This window comes from Malania oleifera, chromosome 11, assembly GCF_029873635.1.
Source record: "Malania oleifera isolate guangnan ecotype guangnan chromosome 11, ASM2987363v1, whole genome shotgun sequence".
In the NCBI taxonomy this organism is placed as follows: Eukaryota; Viridiplantae; Streptophyta; class Magnoliopsida; order Santalales; family Ximeniaceae; genus Malania; species Malania oleifera.
In genome coordinates this window covers 82946900-82968427 of record NC_080427.1, presented here as the reverse complement: position 1 = coordinate 82968427, position 21528 = coordinate 82946900, and the positions used below count along the sequence as shown (strand labels likewise).

Below are 21528 nucleotides of genomic sequence, written 5' to 3'. Positions count from 1 at the left end.
ATGCTGAGAGCTGAAACTTGCAGACTAAACTGAAATCGTCTACGGTTATAGGGAAATCGTCGGTTATTGCAACCAGCTTCCTTGTTCTTTGCTTCACGATGCTTTCCCGGTGCATCCGTTCCACTCAATATGAGCCACATCCCCATCATTTTTTTTTTTAAATTTTTTGGAATGAATATATTAAACACCAAACAGGAAAAATACTAGGATACAGACAAACATTAGGGCATGGTCGCTTTACATGGAAGAGTGTTGCCCCTAACATCAAAATTAATCAAACTTGCAATGGAACTAATATTAATAGGAGTTTTCTCATGAATTATCATGTTGCATGCACACCAAATATGTTATATTATGGTTGTCAAAATGACTTTGCATAACATGAAGTGATTGGAAGTGGGGGAAGAAAGACCAATAAGCCAATTTGGAAGAATAGGGTCTGGGGATGTTGATATTTGCAAAGCTTTGCTCATAGATTAAAGAAGTAAAGCCGCAACTGAAGAAAGATGATCTCACGATTCTGGAGTAGACTGATAAAAGGTGCAGAGAGGAGAGGACAGTGAGAGTCCCCATTTAAGCATCCTGTCCCTAGTGCTATGCTGGTTGAGGAGAGCAAGCCAAGAAATGGAATGCCTGGGAATACACTTCTGAGACTTGAGGATTGTCTACCAAGGAACAAGAGATCTATATCTGAAAGAATCCCAAGGTGAAGATTGAGAGAACGACCCAGAAGAAGAAAGAGCACTGAATCAGGTCATAGGTCCAAGGGTTCAGATGCATCTCTACAGGAAGTGGGAGATAAAAGCTCAGACTTTTGGGTAAGGTCAGACCAAGGAGCTCTGGGGGTTAATGATAGAAGAAAATTTAATGTCAGAGGACCGGTCAAGGAGCTGGGAGAAGACTCCCATAATTTTTTTAGAATGGGACTGTCAGATGTCAATTGTCATGTAAAAGATGTGCTGTGTTGCCATTGCCAATATGATGTTTGAGGAAGGGAAGGATGAACTCTCTTTAAAGTATTATCTTCCAAATCTGAAGCACAATGATATGGAATGTTAATATCCAAGAAACTTCTGTTCCTTAACCTTTAAGAATGAATCCAAGTGGCCTAGAAGAAGTTTCTAGACTTCAAAAGATTCCAGATCATCTGGAAGATGGAGGCTCTGGACCAATTCACAATTAGCTTCTAATTTAAACTTCATTTAGGCTTTCATCTGGACTCTAGCTCTTAACAGGATTAATACAAATGGGTTGCTACAGATAAGGGGACCTTATAAGGCCCTCAGCCCAAATGTTTGATTTTCAAGGATCAGAAGACTTATTTGATTTTGCTTCGAGAGAGAGTTACTTTTCTTGTTTCTTTCTGGGCTCATTCTTTTGGGTTGTGTGTGCGTGCGTAAGAGGGGGGGGGGGGGGATTATCACTGTCTGATCTTCAAGAGGAATTGGAAGGCAGGCAGGCGGCATTTTTGTAGTTATTTGTTTTTGTGAAGGAATATCCTCCATCTCTTGTACCTTCTTTTAGTCTTTAATGCAATTATTGTTATAACAAACCTCCTTTCTTAATAGTCTTGCAAAGAAATTTCCATTTGACCTTGCACCTAAGGGATTCTGGTGATTGTCTTGCCAAAGCAAAGCCTTGAAATTCTTCTTATGGCCTTCTATAATTGATTTCGGAGGAATCAAGGCCAAAACCAGTAGGTCTGCATATTAAAAAGAACAGATATAATGAGCTGGAGTCTGCCAGAGAAGGAGAGGAACTTGTGCAACCATTTGTTTATTCTATGAAAGATCCTTTCCAGAAATCCGATTCTTTATTTGTGAATCATATAACTTTCCCTCAACGAGACAACTGTCTATGTTTAAATGTTTTGAACTTTGTTTCCATCCTTTCCATGATCCAAATGGTGTTTTTGTAACTGCTTTGGATGAACCTTATTTTAGATGCACTCGGAGGTTTTCTAGGCCTCATTCCTTAAACCAAGTGGAAATTTGGACTTAGTAATCATACTGCTAATGACTTCCCTAATAATACGATTTTGTCTTTGTGCAACTTCATTTTGATGAGGTGAGTTAGGCATTGTATCCCAAGTAGTAATATCTCTTCTTCAAGGATATTAGCAAATGAACTCCGCAAATGGGCCTAACTTTTGTCATGCTTTTATATACCTTCAATAATATCTGCTTTCCTTTCTTAATTTTATGATATTAATTTTGTTCCCCACTGTCTTTGTACCTCCTCCTTACAAGCCTTAAAAGCATTTATTGCTTCTAGCTTGTCAAAATTAAGATAAAGATACATATATCTTGTAATTAATAAATGAGATAAAATATCTCCAACCATTTAAACATGGGGAAGGGACATGGAAATGGTGTGTATAATTTCTCAAACCTTGGTACTCTTGGCTCCTTTATTGGTTTTGTTGGTCTACTTCTCCTCAATGTAGTCTGAGAAGTATTAGAATCCGAACTCCATATCACCGTCATTTACATCACCATCATTTACATGCCTTTTATTTTTATTTTTTTCATATGGAATATGCTCCAATCTTCCATGCCAAAATAATGAGGTAGATATCATCAAGAATAGTCCTCTTAGTGCTAACACCACCGTGAATGGTCAAAAAGACTACCATAAAAAGTGGGATCAAGGTGCAATTTATGTAAATCATTTACAGGAAATTCAATCGAATAGTCTAATTAAATATAAATTGTAACTAAAAAAAGGAAAAAAATTCAAAACCTCAAGATGCTAATTAGGGGGCATTCAGTATCATTGGCATTCAGTATCATTGTCATTTTTGGTTTCCTACTCCCAAAGAAAGAACTCTTTGAACATTTTTTTTTCTTTTTCATTTTTATGCCTGCATTTAAAAAAAAGAAAGTGAAACCCATGAAAAATTGTTACAAGAAAAAGTGGACATAAAGTTGCTGGGTGTTGCTTCATTATCTCTCCCTCCCCTTCCCTTGCTTCTTCATTAATCTGCAGGACTCTCTTTCTCTTGTGATGCACTGAGGCTTTAATAAACTGGCGGTGGACTCCATTGATGGTCGCAAAAAAGTGGGGCTTTGTGGCTGCTGGCAAGAGATGTGGGATTCCATGGTTGGATCTAATTGCAGATTGGCAGAGGTCAATGACTGGATTGCTGGCTATTGGATCTGTTGGTGACAGAATAGTGGGATTCATCATCCTATTTTTGTGCAGATCCATGGATGGTGATAAGAGTGGTTGTATCATGTATGACTATCCATGGTCAGATCTGGTAGCCATCAGTTTGGAGGGAGCACCTTGCATTTTGTTTCTGCAATCAGCTTTCAACCTCCATGGTTGTCTGTGACCTTCTTCTCTTTCTTCTTTTGCCCTTTTCTCGTTATTCTGGACTGACCCAAATTATTATAGAGGGAAGGGAGCTGGCCTGAGATGGGGAATATTGACTGCTGCTATGACTTTTTCTTATTGTTGAATCTACAACCAGAGCTTGCCAATGAGCACTTGTTGAGTTTTTTCCATTTTTCAATAAAATTTTTCTGCTTTTGTTTTGTCAATTTCCTTCAATGTAAAAATTTTGATTAGATTTCCTTTCAGCGACACTAATTGGGTTTATGCTACTGTTGGGTTTCTGAAAGACTGAAGCTATTCTTCTCGTAAGCTGCATTTATTCATGGGACTATATATTTAGCACATTCCTACATTTCTTAATTAGAGGCAAAACTGATTTACAAAAATTGGAAACTATTTTTTGAAAACCAAAAGCAGAGAACTAAAAATAGTTTTTGGTTTTTTAGAGACTACAACAACAAACAACAACAACAACAACAACAATAACAACAACCAAGCATTAAGTTCTACTAGGTGGGGTCGGCTACATGAAACCTTTTCCACCAATTTATGCGATCATGGGCAATTTCCTTCGACAAATTTAAGGCTATTAAATCCTTACTCACTATCTCATTACAAGTTATTTTAAGTCTACCCCTGCCCCTTCTATTGCTCCTCACAGTTAACTAATTCACTCTTCCTCACTGGCACACTATGTGGATTGTGGCCTATGTTGTAAGTGCCCAAACCATCTAAGTTACCCATTCCTTATCTTTTCTTCTACAAGAGCTGCGCCTAAGTTACCACGAATATGTTCATTTTTTAATTTATCTTCTGATGTTATACCACTCATCCATCTAAGCATTCTCATCTTGACAACTTTTACTTTTTGGATATACTGTTTCTTAGTTGCCCAACATTCTGACCCATATAGCATAGCTCGTCTTACAGGCATCCTATAAAACTTAAAGCACTTGAAGCACTTCTCCATGTTATCCAACCTGCTTTAAATCTATGTATTACATCTTTTTCAATTGCTCCTTCAACTTACATAATAGATTCAAGGTATCGAAATCTACTAGTGGTATTGATTTCTTCATCATCAAGTTTAACTTTGTCTACAATATTCCTCCTACTATGACTGAAGTTGCATTTCAGATATTCTGTCTTATTTCTACTTATTTTAAAGCCTCAAGATTCTGAAGCTTCTCTCCATAATTCTAATTTAGATTTTGCTCCACCCTTAGTTTAATCAATCAAGACAATATCATCTGCAAACAATATATACCATGGAACCTCATTTTGGATACTCCTAGTCAGTTCATCCATCACTAAAGCAAAAAGATAAAGGCTCAAAGCAGATCCTTGATGTACAAATATTGTGATTGGAAATTATCTAGCCTCTCCACCTATAGTCCTAACACTAGTCATTACTCCATCATACTTAACCTTAATGACATCTTATACCTACTACATACACCTTTTTTTCTAAAACCCATCACAGAACTTCCGTAGGTACCCTGTCATATGATTTCTCTACGTCAATAAATACCATATGTAAGTCCCCTTTATTTTCCCTAAATTTTCCATTAATCTTCTTAAAAGAAATATAGCTTCTATAGTAGATTTCCCAGGCATAAAGCCAAATTGATTTTGTGAGACCTTCATTTCTACCTTTAATCTTTGTTCAACAACCCTTTTCCATAGTTCCATTGTATGAATCATAAGTTTAATTCCACGATAGTTATTACAATTTTGAATATCTCCTTTATTTTTGTATATAGGTATTAAAGTGCTCTTCCTTCATTCGTCTGTCATTTTCTTTGTTTTTATAATTTTTCTAAATAAATTAGTTAAACATATAATCCGTTATTACATGAGCATTTCCAAACTTTAATTGGAATGTTATTCGACCCTATAACTTTTCCATTTTTTTTTAATCTTTTTTAGTTCGAATTTATCTTTGTTGACTCTAATCTTGTCAATAAATCTCATATTTTTAGTTTTTTCCTCATTTGTCAATTCTAAGTTTAAGCCTTCTACTTGGTTTCATTAAATAGCTTATTAAAGTAATTTCGCCATCTTTCTTTTATATCTTCTTCCTTAACCAAGACAAAATCATCTTCACTTTTTTTACATTTTACATTACCTAAGTCCTTACTCTTTCTTTCTCTAGCTCTCTAGAAAGTTTAAATATATCTCTGTCCCATTATTTCTATCTAATTTAGCATATAAATTATTAAATGATCTATGTTTAGCTTCACTAACAATCTTTTTTGCATCTTTTTCTCGCCACTCTATACTTTTCAAAATTTTTCATGGTTCTACATTTTTTCGATGTTTTTTATTTTATCACTTCTCTTCCTTTTTTTAATACATTTATCAAAATCTAAAAATCCATGTTGTGAGGTTAAATTTTCACTTGGGATAACTTTACAATCCTTGTATGATAAACGATCTACCCTTTTAAGTTGCCTCTTCCTATTTTATCTTCAGCTGGTGCTATGCCTAACTTATTGTGAACTTGTTCGTTTCTTGATTTATCCTTTAATGTTACACCACTCATCCACCTTAGCATGCACATATCAAGCACTTTTACTTTTTGAATATGTTGTTTCTTACTTGCCTAACATTCTGGTCCATATAGCATAGCTGGTTTTATAACCGTCCTATAAAACTTTTTTTTTTTTTAATTTTAATTTTAGTGGTGTGGAGTCAACCAAAAATAAACCATTATGTTATCTGGCCACAGTAATAGCCCATTGGTAATTAGTAATATGCATGGGGGTGATCAATCCTTAAAAAGTTCTTTTATTTCTTTCTCTCTGAACAAACCAAAAGATTTCAAAGGCTATGAGGGACAAAGATTTCTTCCTCTTTGTTAGATAATCACTTTACCTAAAAGCTTAAGCTATTAGGTTGTGGGCCAACAATGTTTATCAACCTTTAATGCTCCCCCGCATGTGCAGCCGGACAGCATGTGGAGAAATAAACACACGATAATGGCACCCATTACAGGGAATACAATAGTTTTTTAAATACCACACAATAAATGCGGGCAACAAGACTAGACCCCAGGACCTCTTGGTAACCAGCTCTGATACCATGTTAGATTACCTCTTTACCTAAAAGCTTAAGCTATTAGGTTGTCATCCTACGATGAATATCAAGCTTTAACACTCTCCTTGCTGGAACAATACTTTTCCAGGCTCACATATCTTCTTTCACAGTTTTGGCAATAGGCCACTTCTGTTTGGCCAACTCCCGATGGATTCTTGTCCAGGAGTAGTGTAAGAGGATGGATCAATAGATTCAACACTTTCCAAACACAAAAAGTATCTGTTAATGTGAGGCCGTCCGAAAGGATTCAAATAGTGATGATTTTAGTGTATTTGATTGTGGTGGTGGGGGAAGGGATTGTTGTTGGATGAGATTTGAAAAATAATATGGATACATTCTTATGTTCATCCTGCCCCATTGGAAGGTTTTGAGTGAGTGTATTTTTTGAAAAAAAAGGTTTGGCCTACAATTTACAGCACAAGGATGGAATATTGCCTACTCCCGTGGAGGAAATTCCCTAGAAGGACTTTGCTGCTCAGGATCTTTTGGATAAGTTGGATTTAAAGTTGAGTGATATTGGAGGAAATGAGGTTCGCTTGGTGGTGGCAGAAGTCGTAAATTGAAGGGTCAAAGGGCATTAGCGAATTTGAAGAGTTTGATAAATTATGATGGAAAGGGTTTGAAAAGTGGTTGACTCGGCTAAATTTGTCTAGTTTCATGTTGTGATCTTCTGTTTTTTGTTTTATTTTTTTATTTTCTGTTTTTACGGTGGACTCCTTATCCCAGCACGTTGTACCTTCTTTTCTCCCTACCTAATGTAATTTCTTATATTATTAAAAAAAAAAAATGAGTGGCAGTCCCCTTTTCTGCAGGTAATTTTCCCAAGAGTTGCCTCCCACGCAAAGAAAGTAACATTTGTGGGGGCTGCAGCTTTCTAAATTGGATTCCAGGGAAATTACTGTGAATTTTTGCTTGTGGAGACTTTTGTATAATAAGACCTGGCCGTAAATCTACCAATTTTATCCAGGATCCATGTGGGATCATTAACAGAGTTTCAAACTTGGATTTTCTATGAAGTACCAGAAAAGTATTACCAATCCAAAGCTTTTCTAATCCAGGGGATATTTCAGAAAAAAGTCCTGGTCAGAAATTTGAAGATGATTATTGATAAGGGCATCCTTTTAACTGGACAAACTGAAAATGGAAGGTAATTCAATGCCAATGGGAGAATGGCTGCACCATATATCATGCTAAAAAAGAATATTATCACCATTCCCCACTTGAAAGCTGGTGAAGGAGAAAAAATCATTCAACCCTTACTTGATGGATTTCCAAAATCCTCCATGTGCTCAATCCCACCTTTAATGATCCAACCATCATGCTAACAATCTTCTTTTGAAGTGATGATTCCCCTCCAAAGCTGATCCTTTCATGAATCTCCAAAGCTATTTCCCAAGAAGTGTGCTACGTTGAATGTAGAGAGAGATTTGATTCTTAAGCCTCCATGTCTAATAGGTTATTAAGCAGCTTCACATTTGACAAGATGATACTCAAATTCCTTACCAAACTCCCCTCGAGGAATCTTTTTTGAATCCCCTCTAACCTTTTAGCAATTGAGCAAGGGATAGGAAAAAGGGAACAACTGGGCGATTTGTTAAGGTGCTTTTAAGTCTCCCACCTTTAGAAAAATAATTCGTCTTCCAACCAGCTAGCTTTCTTTCAAATCTCTCAGAGATGGGATCCTGAAATTATTTGTCTTTAGGTCCAAGGAGAAGACCAAGGTAGGAAATTGGTTAATCTCTCAGCTTCAGCCCAGAAGACCCACAAGGAAGCTCCCCACAGTGCTGACTCCATTTGGAACGAGTTCACTTTTTCCCAAATTCACCTTCAGGTCTGAGACTCCTTCAAACTTAAGCATTTTCTGAAGATCCTCTTCAAAAAAAAAAAATGATGGTATTGTTCACAAAAAGGAGATGTGGACATTCATTTCCCTTCCATTGGATCCAACACTAAGTCCTATGAGAAGGTCTCCTCCTGAGGTCAGCATGAGACTGAACACTTTCATAACCAAAGTAAACAATAAAGGGAAGAGTGGATCAGGGGATCACCCTGCCTTAGACCTCTAGAAGAGCGAAAAAAGCCTGATGGGCAGCTATTGTTGTGCACTGAAGAAGTTGGGGTTGAAATGCATTGTTGGATTCACCTACACCAAAGATCTCCAAAAGCCATTCCTTTGAGAATTGGAGAAAATTCCATTTAACATTATCAAAAGCCTTCTCCATGTTCTTCTTACAGACCATCCCTCTTTTCCTGCCCTTGCTATAGGAATCAGCAACTTCATTACCAAAAACAGCTGCATCCATGATCTGCTTGCTTGCTTGCTACAAATGCATGCTGATGCCAATAACCTCCAGGATTGCTTTCTTTTGCTTTGCAGCAAGGACTAATGGGGTAGAAGTCCTTAACTTTGCAAGCCCCAATTTAGGTACCAGGCTAACAAATGTGTAGTTAATGCTGCCAACAAATCTTCCCATTCTTGAAAATTCATAAAAAATGCTGATGTTGTCTTGCTTGAGTCATCCCTAATTTGCTGTGAAAAAAAGCTATAGTAAAACGATCAGGGCCAGGTGCTTTATCTCCATTACAATATTTAATGGCTTGATAGATTTCCTCCAAATTGAAGGTTTCAAGCCGCTCTCGCTGTGGAAGAATTCAGAGTGCTGAAGGTAATGCCATCTACTGATGGTCTCCAAGTCTCTGAATTGGTGCCAATATTTTTGTAGGAATCACAAATGCCACTTTTAATACCCTCCACTTCAGTAACAACACCCCCCCAACACACACACACACACACACACACACTTCATTTTCAATTCTCGTCAAAGTGCTGAACCTGTGATGCATATTTGCTGTTTGATAGACTAAACTAGTGTTCCAATTCCCCTCCTTTAGTCATAGAGCTGTGGGTTTCTGTCTCCAAGTGATTTCTCTCCATGTAAATGTCATCAGCTGGTTCTTCCCTAAGTGAGAATCATCTTGCCTTACTTTTGGTGTTGAGGCCTTGATCAAATTCCTTACCATCCAGGTCCTTTAACCATTAAGGATTGAATTATTTTTCATCTGAATGTTCCTGAAGGTACTCTTATTCCACCATTTTAAATTTTCCTTTAGGCCTTTTAATTTTGACTTGACCCTCGAAATTGAGAGAAGACCACCATTATTTAACCAGATCACCAAAACCATCATGGTGAGCCACTTGTTTTTGAATCAGAATGGGGTTGGCACTTCCTTAATACCTCCCGTATCAAGGAGGATGGGGAAGTGGTCTGAGATAGGCCTAGGGAGAAGATTCTCACAAACCTTGGGGAAATGTTCTTCCCAAATGCTCCAAATGTTTGAGGTGGTCTGTTGAGTGAACAGGCCCAAGTTGTGAGCAGGCCCAATCTCTATATATCTCAAGTTATGATCAGGCCCAAGGTCATGTCCAATGGATTTTCAATAAAAACCAGGGCACTTTTGACTTATTTTATGGTAGGCCGCAGAATACGTCTGAAGAGGGGAGGATCAGCCTGGAGGGTAAAAAAACAGAGGCCCTTTCTGGGGATTTATAGGAAGGGGCCCAAAATATTGATGGGCATCCTTTAAGGTCAATACTCTAAATTATTAAGAAAGAGTGCTGGGCATGTGAATAGGCTAGGAAAAGTGGATACTGCACAGGGGTCGGGCTTTTTTTGGAAGCATCCAATCTGGAAAGAAGATTACAAGAACTTCATCTGTGCAGACTAGTGCAAGTGACAGGCATAATGGTGAGCGTGGGAGGCTGGCTGAAAACTCCCTGTTCTCAGTGGGAGAGGCATACAGCCATTAGCAAATGGTTCTTGGGGTGTTGTGATTAAGAATCATAAAGGATGGAGGAGGATTTTTTAAGAGTAAAGGGGCTGATCTGGGGTATAAGGTTACTGGGAAGGGAAGAATGTGTGAAAATGTTAGTGGTAATAAGGTTATCTCTGAAAGCAGGCTGAGGAGGCTGCTGTGGGTGTTGGAAAAGGTACTCTTGACTCCAAGCAAGGGGAGTCTGATGGGAGAAGGGAAAAAAAATCTTCAGTAGAAATGCTGAAGGAAGTTTGTGTATTGTGGGATTTTTGAGTGGTCTGAAGGGGGGCATAGATGGGATGGTTAGTAAAGGAAAGGAGAAGAAAAATTTTGTGATGTATCAGAGAATGAAAGTGTTGACACTAGTCGGTTTGATCATGATGGTGGTCTGCTCCTGGATGAATTTTGGGAAAAATATGGCTATGTTTCTGGTTTTTCATCTGATTCACTTGGATTTATCGTGTGTGCCTTCATCTCTAATGGAAGGTCTCTAGGGTATTCCTGTTTTGAGGATGATGGGATGAGCAATGAATGGCTGTGCATAGATGGGATTTTACCTACTCCAGGGAGGAGATGAATGGGAAAGACTTAGAAGCTTAGCAATTTCTGGACAAGGTGGGCCTGTGGAATGTGGATGTCTGATCCAGGAGGTAATGAAGTTCTGCTGGATGGAGGGTAAAAGGAAAAGACAAGGCCAGCCAGAATTAGCTAATCCGAACTGTTCGGTAAACTATGACAGAAAGGAGTTAAAGAGAGGTTTTATTATTTAGTTTCCTTATATTTTTTATTTCTTTATTGTTAGTTTATTTTATCTATTTTATATTTCTCCTTGAGGGTTTCTATCCCTCTTTTAGTTTGTAATTCTTTGCCTTTCTTAATACAGTTTTTTTTTTTAATGTAAAAAAACAAATTGCCACTTCAATCTTCCTTAACCAAACGCAGTTATACTAATTTCATTTCCGCAAACAATTTCAAAAACAGCTAACCAGCTTGTTTATGAGCGTAAAAAATACATAATACAATCCCTTGTTCTTATTTTCAGAAAGAACAATATGGAAACTCATTTTTGGGTCCTTAACCAAACAGGCCTATGCTAATGATCCTCTTTTTTCAAAGTACCCAATCAGAAGTCTGTTATTTGAAAAGGTTTTTGCTGGCGTCCACTGTCCAGTCCCTTTAAAACCTCAAAAATCTTTTTTTTTTCCCTTTTCTCTTTTTTTTTTGGCCAGGGGGGGGGGGGGGGGGGGGGTGTTGGTTGGTGTGGCAGAGTCTTGCAAGTTATTAAGTCCAGGACTCGGGGCTGGAACTAAAGTGGGGCAGTCTTCATCTTCCTGAGATTCAAGGACTCACTATTGGATCGCTCAAAAAAATCCTTAATGTGCGAGGGAAGATACTTCAGAGTGGATGCTGTGGACTTGCTCTAGCAAGGGTCCCAAAGCTACCGGAGCTTTAAAGGAGTTTGCAGCACATGGACCTTCCAAAGCTGAAGAAGAATTGAAAGCAATGGGCTGACATGGGGGCCCAGGGGAAGAAGCCTGTGGGAAGGGAGGGCAAAAAGAAATCAACGGTCAAATTGGCTTAAAAGCCCAACTCTAGGTCCATTCCAAAGTCTTTAAAACTTGAAAAAGCTTTGGGAAATGAGCCTCAACCAGAAGGAATTGAAAATTGAACATTGGTGGTCAATATCCTGCTATTCTGCCTCAAGCCATGTGTGAAGGTGCAGGAGACATCATTTGCCATCTCCCTTTCCCTTGTAGAAAAATAAATATCTTCATTGCCATATTGAATGGTAATTTTCTATTCTTCGTTAATGAAGGAAGCTCCAGTGCTTCTCTTTTCCTGCCCCCTCCATGAGTCATCAAGCGAACACTTTCATGACTGATGTTTCAATCTTTCTTATTCTTGGTCACGCATTTTGATTGATTCATTAACAGAGCATTTTTTCTTTATGTTATTTGAAATCTTGAATGGTTCATATTCTGGAGGAAGGCAGTTGAGAATGAAATGGGCAAGGCAGTTGAGAATGAAATGGGCAAGGAATAATGACCCAGAAACCTCAATCTGCTTAAGATTTAAAATTGTAATGCCTCTCATTCCGTAGCATTCTCATGCAGACCCTTGGATCTGTAAAAATTCATATCTGTTAGCTTGCTTAGTAGGATACTGGCTAAAGCCTAATCGGAACTGATGAATTCTTCCTTTATAGCATTAACATAGTACTTTGTCATGTTGTGGGATAGAACCTCTAGCTCTAATATCCTTGCTTATATGGGACTCATTTAGAATAAGACTTTAGTGAGTGGATTGCTCCCATCTCTCTTGGGCAGGTCTTCCTATAGATGTACTTACTTCCATGGGCACAGGCAATATGTCAAGACTCCACAAGGAGTGCTAGTTCCAAGTCCAGAATCCTCGGGATTTGTCTTTCCTTATGAAAATATCACCACTGAAAAATGAAATGTTGGAAGTTCCACCAATTTCGGACACTGGAGTCAAAAGTATGGCAAATAAGAACCAAGAACTAACATTGATGCTACTAAGCTGTACAAATATTCTAGTTTGAATCAGTCAATGTCAACTTCGAAAGTACATCCAAAACCCTCCAGCAGGCAGTAGGTAGAGGTAACATCATGCATTACATTTACCAAATTTCCTTCATCATATTAGACTAATGAAGCAAGCACTTTTTGAGTGAAAATGCTGCATCTGAGGGCATAGTTTATCTTGAAGTTTTTGAGGCAACAATATACATATAAAAAAAAAATGCAAAATAATTGTCATTTTGGCATGTGGGCTGTGCTTTGTAGATGTGTACAAATCCAATAGATACTACAAATGTTGAAGAAAAAATTTAATCTCTTAATAAAAATGTATAATCCATGGTTGGCTAAAAGCCTTAAAAAAGAAATCAATTTGTCAAAGCTGTAATTCCTGACTTGTGAGTGAATTTATCTAAATAATTAAAATAGAACATTCGACAGTTGTCTATGATGTTTGGTATAATTAAGTATTAAACATTGAACATTGAATTTAAATTTGATTCTAACCAATTCTAAATTTTAACTTGAATGAGTTAATGAATTTGGATTGGGAATTATTTTAATTGTTTGCTATGTAATATTTGAATGTGTTATTTTTTCTATTTTAACCCTCTCAAGTGTATACAATAGAATTGTTTGCTAAATTAAGAGGTAATTGCATAAATCAATCTTTTGAAATTTAATTTAAATACTTTTTTTTGGTCATATGCTTATTTGATAATTATAAATATAAAATAATATATTTTCTTGTTAAAAAATAAAACCTATTATTTTAGGGGTCATTTGGTATCACTGTAAAAAATTATGAAAAAGAAAACCAAAAATGAGAACCAAAAACCAAAATAATGGAATTCTCTTTCAGCTCCTCGACTATATTGAAACTCCAGTTATTTTTACTCATTGGATAAGGGAGTGTATCTCTTCTCCTTCATACTCAATTTTGATCAATGGCTTAGTAGAAGGTTTTTTCAAGGGTCAAAGCGGTTTGTAGGGTGACCCAATCTTACCTTACCTCTTTGTTATGATGATGGAAGTTCTTACTCATATCTCCTTTTTTCAGTTGAAAATGGAAATCTTTCTTTCCATCCTAAGTGTAGGAAAATTGGGTTGGCAAATCTAAGGGTCTATTTGGTGTCGTTGCTGTTTTCTATTTTCTGTTTCTGTTTGTCTAGAGTGACGAAATAGATTATAGAAACACGTTTGTTTATGTTAGTTTTTTGTTTCTGTTATCGGTTTTCTGCTATTTTTCAAAAGACTGAAAACCAAAATTTATGGTTTTTAGTTGTTTTGGCAAATGGCAACCTGTTGCCAGAAATTTTAAGATCCAGAAATAGTTTTTTTGGGTTAAATTATTTATTTTATACACTTTTAAATTAAAAATCAAAATTAAATGATTATATGAATTTAAGTATAATTAAAAATATACTTAAACTTTAAAAAATAGTAATAAATTCAATTACAAAATACTTTTACTATCTTTCGATTGTAATGTCCAATAAAATTCTTATGTGAAGTACATTTTGAAAGTAGAACAATTAAGTCAAATAATTATAATGAATTTTATTTTTATTATAGTAATTTTTTAATGTGTATTATTGGTAATTATATTATTTTAATCATATTTTTATAATATTATTTGATTTAAAGATGAAAATGAGCATTTTTTAATTATGTTTTTAATTTGTATTAGTTTTATAAATGTTAACTAAACAGGTTGCTGATTTCTAGTTTTTAGTTTCTGATTTTTGGTTTTCGTTTATCTAATTTTTGACTGTGATACCAAACACCCCCTAAGCTATGCAGATGATTTGTTGATTCTGGCAAAAGGGAATCTGGGTTCTGCCATCGGTATAAAAAATTCCTTGTTCTTATTCTACCAGTTGACTGGCCCTAAATGTAATTCAGATAAGTTTGAATTTTTTCGTGCTTTTATCCCTGCTGATGTAGAAGCAAATATTCTGCAGGTTTCATTTCCCAAAAGGAAATCTTCCTGTAAAGTATTTGGGAATCCCGTTAGTAACTAAAAGACTTTCTAAAGTTGATTGTGAAATTCTTGTTGAACAAATTACTGCTAAAACCCAATCCTGGACTAATAAATTCCTTATGCTGGTAGACTACAGCTCATAAAAACAATTTTACTGAGCATCTTTGGTTACTGGGCCTTCTGTTCATTTTATCCCGAAATCTGTCATTAAAGAAATTGGGAAGAAATTTAGAAATTTCCTTGGGCATAGGAATGACTGGAACTATCAAAGCTCTAAAGTCACCTGGAAAAGATTATGTAAACCTCTGGATGGAGGTTTGGGTTTGTAATCTTTGGCAGATTGGACTTCCTTTTGTTTTGACAACTGGGACTGTCAGAGCCGTCTCTCGAATTATTTTGGAGAACATCTTCCTATTAAAGTTGGCTTTCAATCAAAGCTCAAGTAAGTTCTATTATCAACAATAATAATTGGAAGTGGCTGATAAGAATATCAAGAAATGTTGCTGATTTGAAATAAAAAATTCTTCTGTCTAAATGAAGATTCTGAGTATAAAATTACATGGAATTTAGCCTCAAATGGGGATTTTTCCTTTGCTTCGGTTGTGGAAGTTATTATATCTAAAGAGAATAAAAGTACGTGGGACAGTTCTATTTGGTTTAAACTTCAGATTCCAAGGCTTTCCTTTATTTTTTGGCTGGCTTTTAAAACAGATTGAATACTCTTTGAAAGAGTCATCAAATGGAGTGGCACCAATGATCAGGGCCGGCTCTTCACAATATGGAGTCCTAGGCGAATGATTTAATCAGGAACCTTAATATTTTCTTTTTCTTTTTTCGTTTTTCGTATCTGGATTCATATTTTCTCGTTGACATAATTAAATTTTAAAATTAACACTAACTATAAATTGACAAATTATGTAAACAAATAAAAATAAATTTAATAAATCTATAGAAATAATAAATTGAAATAATATAACCTGATTATTATTATTATTGCAAATCGATCAACGAGCAAGACTTTAGAGATATCGGATTCTTGCCGGATACAACGTTCTAGCCTCAAAGCTTCCAAAATCTAGAAAAAATAGAAAAAAAATTCAGAGTGAAAATAACAGAAAGATAATGCACAAATATTGAAATCAAAATTAGGGTTGATGAAAATTACAGAGAATCGGAGGCTCGAAAATGATGAACACAAGAGCTGGAGCAAAAATCGTAGAGACCGAGAGATGAGAGAGAGAGTGTGAAAGATGAAAATTTTTTTTAAAGAGGCTAAGAGAAAGAGATGAGAGTAATAGATAGTTAGAAACATAATAAAGTTGTTAGTTGGGAAGTCAATGAGACTTGAAAAAAAAAAATTTAAATTGCATTTATTTTACATTTTAAAATACAATTTCATTTATTTGTTAGTTGGGAAGTCAATGTATGGGAAGAGAACATAATAAATAATGTTAATATTATTTTTAAAAAAAATTTGGGGCCCCAAAAATATATTATTATATTAAAAAAAAATTTGAGGGCCCCAAATTTTTTGGGGCTTTGGGGCCCTAAGCGAACACCTCAGCCACCTAATGGTTAGGCTGGCCCTGCCAATGATGTTAAATGCAAAGCCTGCCTGGAAGAAAATGAAAATAGAGATCATATTTTCTTCAGTTTCGAATCTTTGGGAAAATTTACATGAATGTTATTGATGAATTCAGTATTATTGGGGCTTCAAAGTGTTGGGAAGAAAACTTCAAATGGAAACTTCAATGTTATTGATAAATTCAGTATCTTCTTTGAGAAATTTTTGTTATGAAGAGTTTTGTAAGATTGTATGGGCTTCTTTCATCTATTACTGCTGGAAAGCCAGAAATCACTAGATCTTTGATCATGTTTTGGTGAATCCTATAGAGATCTCAAACCAAATTTATCTTTGATGTTAGAAGTAGATGCATGAGAGTGAATTTTTTTTTAAGTTGTCTTATTTTTCGCAATTTGTTGTAATTGTTCTTTGTTGATTTTTGCTTCTGTGTTTGAGCTATTTTGCCTCCTTTTAATATATTGGTGCTTAATTCTTCCAAGAAAAAACAAAAATTAAAAACTAAAAACAGAAACTAAAACCTGGAAGCTAGCAACCTATTTGGTTAATGTTTCTAAAACTAAAACAATTTAAAAATATAATTAAAAATGCTCATTTTCCTCTTTACTCAAATAATATTGCAAAAATATGATTAAAATACTAAAATTACATGATAATACAAATTAAAAACAATACTATAATAAAATAAAAATTATTATAATTATTTTACTTAATTGTTATATTTTTAAAATTGAATTTACAATAAGATATTAGTGTGCATGACGATTGAAAAATATGAAAAATATTTTGTAAGTGGATTTTATTTTTTATTTTTATTAAATTTAAATTCATATGATAATTTTATTTTAATTTTAATTAAAAAGCGTGTATAAAATGAATGATATATTAAAAAGAACCTTTCTTAATATTAAAATCCAAATAACTGAAAACCATCAAATTCGGTTTTCAGATTTTTGCTAACAGCTGAAAATGGATAACAAAAATAGAAAACTAGCAACATAAATACATGTGTTTTTATAATTTATTTCTTCATTGTGCAAAAACAGAAGTAGAAAATAGAAAACAACAACAAACAGACCCTTAATTTTAGAAATTTTTAAAGCCACGGATCATGAAATTTTGTGTGCCATTACTCCTGGCACACACATATATTATTAATGAGTTTTTATGGCTTTGAAATTGGAAAATGCTCACATATTATTATTATTATTATTATTATTATTATTATTATTATTCTTCTTCTTGCTTGGAGGGGATGGTGGGAGCGGGTACAAGATGGGTGGGCTCATGTATGTGGATTGTGGGAGGGAGCGAGTTTCATTTTGGTGTTGGAATTATATCATGCACAGCGGAGGAATTGTTAGAAAATGAAGAAGCTACCTGGAAAGGGGAAGCTAGTGCATGTTGTTGCTTGGAGGGGATGGCGGGAGCAGGTGCTAGATGGGTAGCGACTATAGCCTCTCATGTATGTGGATTGTGGGAGGGAGCAAGTTTCATTTTGGTGTTGGAATTAAGTCATTTTGTTAATTTTCATAAGTGGTAAAAATGGAAATATTGCAAATGTTCCCTCTTACCAGTTTAGACACGGGAATGTGTCTAATTTGCTTTGATCAATTTTAAGGAAATTAATAGCTGCCACCAGATGTTTTGATGTATGGTCGAATTCCCTTATTTAGTGAACTAATTCAAAGTAACCTCTATTTAGAGATCCTTTAGATCAAACAAACGTCCCTGGAGTGTTGTGACTAGGACAGGTATTTTGTTTGATCAAAGGTTGAAGTGAGATTTTGATTTTAATGCTTCCAAGTTAATTATTTATCTTTTTTAAGTATTTGATCAACTGCTCGACTGATTGCACATGATGATTGAGCATAAAGTGGGAGGACGTAATTAATTTTCCGTTTTTATTATCTGCTTACAGAAATTTGAATTGTTTGCAATAATTTTTTAAGTTGAAACCCCCCAAAATTTAATTAACTTATAAAACCCTTGCTTTTGCAGGGAAATGTTTTTGCTATCAAGGAAGTCAACAATTTGCCATGCTCAGGCATGGATACTTTTGGGATGCTTTATGGCCTTTCATCTTCCTCAATACTGCATAATCCAGTTCTTGCATGTGCTTTTGGAAAAGGAACTGTAATCCAACACACACCAGGTTATTGCTTTCTCAATTTGGAATCGGTGTAAACCTTTGCTTTCAATTGCTTGATCCTTCATGCTTGTATTCTTGTTGTTTAATACTTGAAGAATAGCATTGTTATTTGTTGGTTGTGCATCATAGCTGTCCTTTGATTTCTATTTTGAGTTTGGCTAGGTTCATTTTTTTTTGCATATTGTTTGAATTAACCAATTGATTAGTTGTTCCACAAGGCGTGGAAACAGCCTCTTGCAAAAAATGCAAGGTAAGGCTGCATACCATAGACCCATTGTGGTCTTCCATTTCCCCGGACCCCACATATGTAGGAGCTTTGTGCAATGGGCTGCCCTATTTTATTTTTTTATTAGTTGTCTCAAATTTCAATATTTTCTGGTTCATTCTGCGGTGTTGACCATAGTATTAATAAATGATGATGGATCTGGGCAGCTAGCTCATTTCATCAGTTTTTGTTTAAATCACTGTATGCCTATATTTTACTGGGTCAGAGTGCAGCTCAACAAAGCCTTGATTTAGTCTTCTTACTAATGGCTGCCTACAGGAGTATTTTTCTGCTGTTCAGCTCTTTGTTGAGTTATATCCTTTGTTCAACAGGAACAAACTTCAATTGGAAATGAAATCAATTACTTAAACATGCAAAATATCTGGGCAAGGTTACTGTTTCAAATCCATTATGTGCAACTTCAATTGAATTCCTATAGGATCTGAAGCAAACAATCTAGGTTGGATTGCAATGCTGCTTTTGAGGCTATGGTTTTACATATGGGTCTCATATAAGCCACATGCCTAAATTTCTAGGAAATCCAAATTGAAGGCGATTTAATTCCCACGATAATCTCAGTGGTATGCTAGGTTCTCCAGATTGCTGACATGTGGCCTGCGAGTTATTAATGATTACACTATACAAATCAGATGTGTTCATGCTGGAGAGGCCAACATAATTGCAGTTTTGGTCAACATAGGTAATCAAATTTCACTTGAGGACCTTGGTTGAGTAATTTTTCTGGAGGGCCCGGAGCATCATTTATGGGAATTGTTAGGAGGGCACAGCCTGGCCTTCTGCTTTCAGCATTTTTGGATTCTTTTTCCCATTTATTCAGTCATAAAAGAAAAAACGCAGTAGTACTCAAGTACACTTAAAGAAGTTTGCTGGACTGGTGAGCTAGAAAGCAAAGATCAGTAATATATTTTTGTCATGTCAAATGCTTGGATCCCAGTGTCTGGTGCTAAAATTCCCCTTAAACAGCCCCTGTTGGTGGTACCTGGTGTCTCATTTGGGTTAGGCTGGGTCAATTACTTGTAATGGTCTAGGTTACATCTCATTGTTTCAACTGAATTGTCTTCCAAGAAATTTCTATCGCCAGAGATAAATTCAAGACTGATCTCATTCCGTTAAAATTCCCACTTTTTTTGTTCTTCTCTCGTTTTCTTTTCTTGTGGAGGAGGTTGCTATGTGCACATGCACAGGGTTGGGGGGAGTCAATGCAGGGTGTGCTAGAAGGGTCTCATTTCAATCTTGGGTTATCTTTTTTTTGGTTGGGGGTGCACGCCCCCGCCGAGAGAGAGAGAGAGGGGGGGGGGTTGAGGATGGGGTTATTTCCCATTCTCAAATGACCGTAAACTCTTACATGGAGTGCAAGGCATGTTGTATGTCTGTTCAATGGAAATTTTGCTCAGCTTTGATCAGTTGCAAGCTTTTCTAATTCTATATTTTTTCAGTGCAGCACATATTGGCCGAATATCCCATTTAATGTCATTGAGACCATGTCAAGTTAAGAGTGAAGATTCGGAGGGAACTATAAGCGGTGAAAGTATCATACTGGATGAGCAAACCTTGGAGCGTGAGTTGCAGATTGCGGTTGCGGAGGAGAATTATGCTCAAGCAGCAAAAATCAGGGATAGCCTCCGAGTTCTTCATGAAGATGGCAAAGCTTCGGTACTGGCAGCAAATGCTCGGTTTTACAACTCATTTAGGATTGGGGATCTGGCTGCCATGCAAGCCCTTTGGGCAAAGGCTGAAAATGTCTGTTGTGTGCATCCTGGTGTGAGTGGGATTTCTGGTTATGATCTTGTTATGGGAAGCTGGGAGTTCGTGTGGGCAGACTATGAATTCCCGCTAGAGATTGAGCTGAAAGATGTTCAGGTTCATGTTAGGGGTGATCTAGGGTATGTTACCTGTGTGGAATTGGTGAAGACGAAAGGTAGCAGTTGGGGAAGACAATTTGCCACTAATGTGTTCGAGAAGATTGATGGTCAATGGTTTATCTGTGTTCACCATGCATCCCATGTTGACTTGTGAAGTATACTGCATATCCAAAGATACAGTTTATAATAGATTACATAGAAGGATACTCTTCTTTGCTGCATGTTGCAATTTTGTTATAAGCTTGTATTTTGTTTGTCCCCAAAACGGGTTTGTTTTCATTAGTTGCATAGAATAATAGCTAAATTGTAATGTGTATTTTGCTCTTGTAGTTTTTTTTTTGGCTTGTGTTTGATCAGGCTAAGGGATTGTTTGGAAGTGAATTTATTAAGTGCTAATAATGTATACTAGATTAAACATCATTGATCAAACTATAAGTTTCTCACAGTGCAGCAACTGTAGTACTTATTAGAATGTCACCAAGTCACACCCTTCTTTGCTGCATGTTGCAATTTTGTTATAAGCTTGTATTTTGTTTGCCCTCAAAATGGGTTTGTTTTCATTAGTTGCATAGAATAATAGCTAAATTGTAATGTGTATTTCGTTCTCGTAGTTTCTTTTTTTTGCTAGTGTTTGATCAGGTCAAGGGAGTGCTAATAATGTATACTAAAATTAAACATCATTGATCAAACTATAAGTCTCTCACAATGCAGCAACTGTAGTACCTATTAGAAGGTCACAAGTCATACTGAATTGCTTATGAAGATGCACTAATAAAAAGGATCTGAAGAGACAAGGGAAGAGATGCACAGCCCCTCATTATCTAGTTCAAGTCAGTATGAACCTCTAATTCATAAAAAAGAAAAGAAAAAA

At 35.9% G+C, this 21528-nt stretch overlaps 1 protein-coding gene across 1 annotated transcript in view; it reads left to right on the top strand.

The window, feature by feature from the left end:
- LOC131168121 (uncharacterized) overlaps positions 1–21086 on the top strand; it is a 39185-nt gene extending 18099 nt beyond the window's left edge. Inside the window, exons 2-3 of the mRNA XM_058127350.1 lie at positions 18359–18512; positions 20237–21086. Of these exons, the coding sequence (XP_057983333.1) occupies positions 18359–18512; positions 20237–20811 (729 nt within the window). The 3' untranslated portion in view covers positions 20812–21086. The remainder of the gene's footprint in view (positions 1–18358; positions 18513–20236) is intronic.
- Positions 21087–21528: the final 442 nt, after the last annotated feature.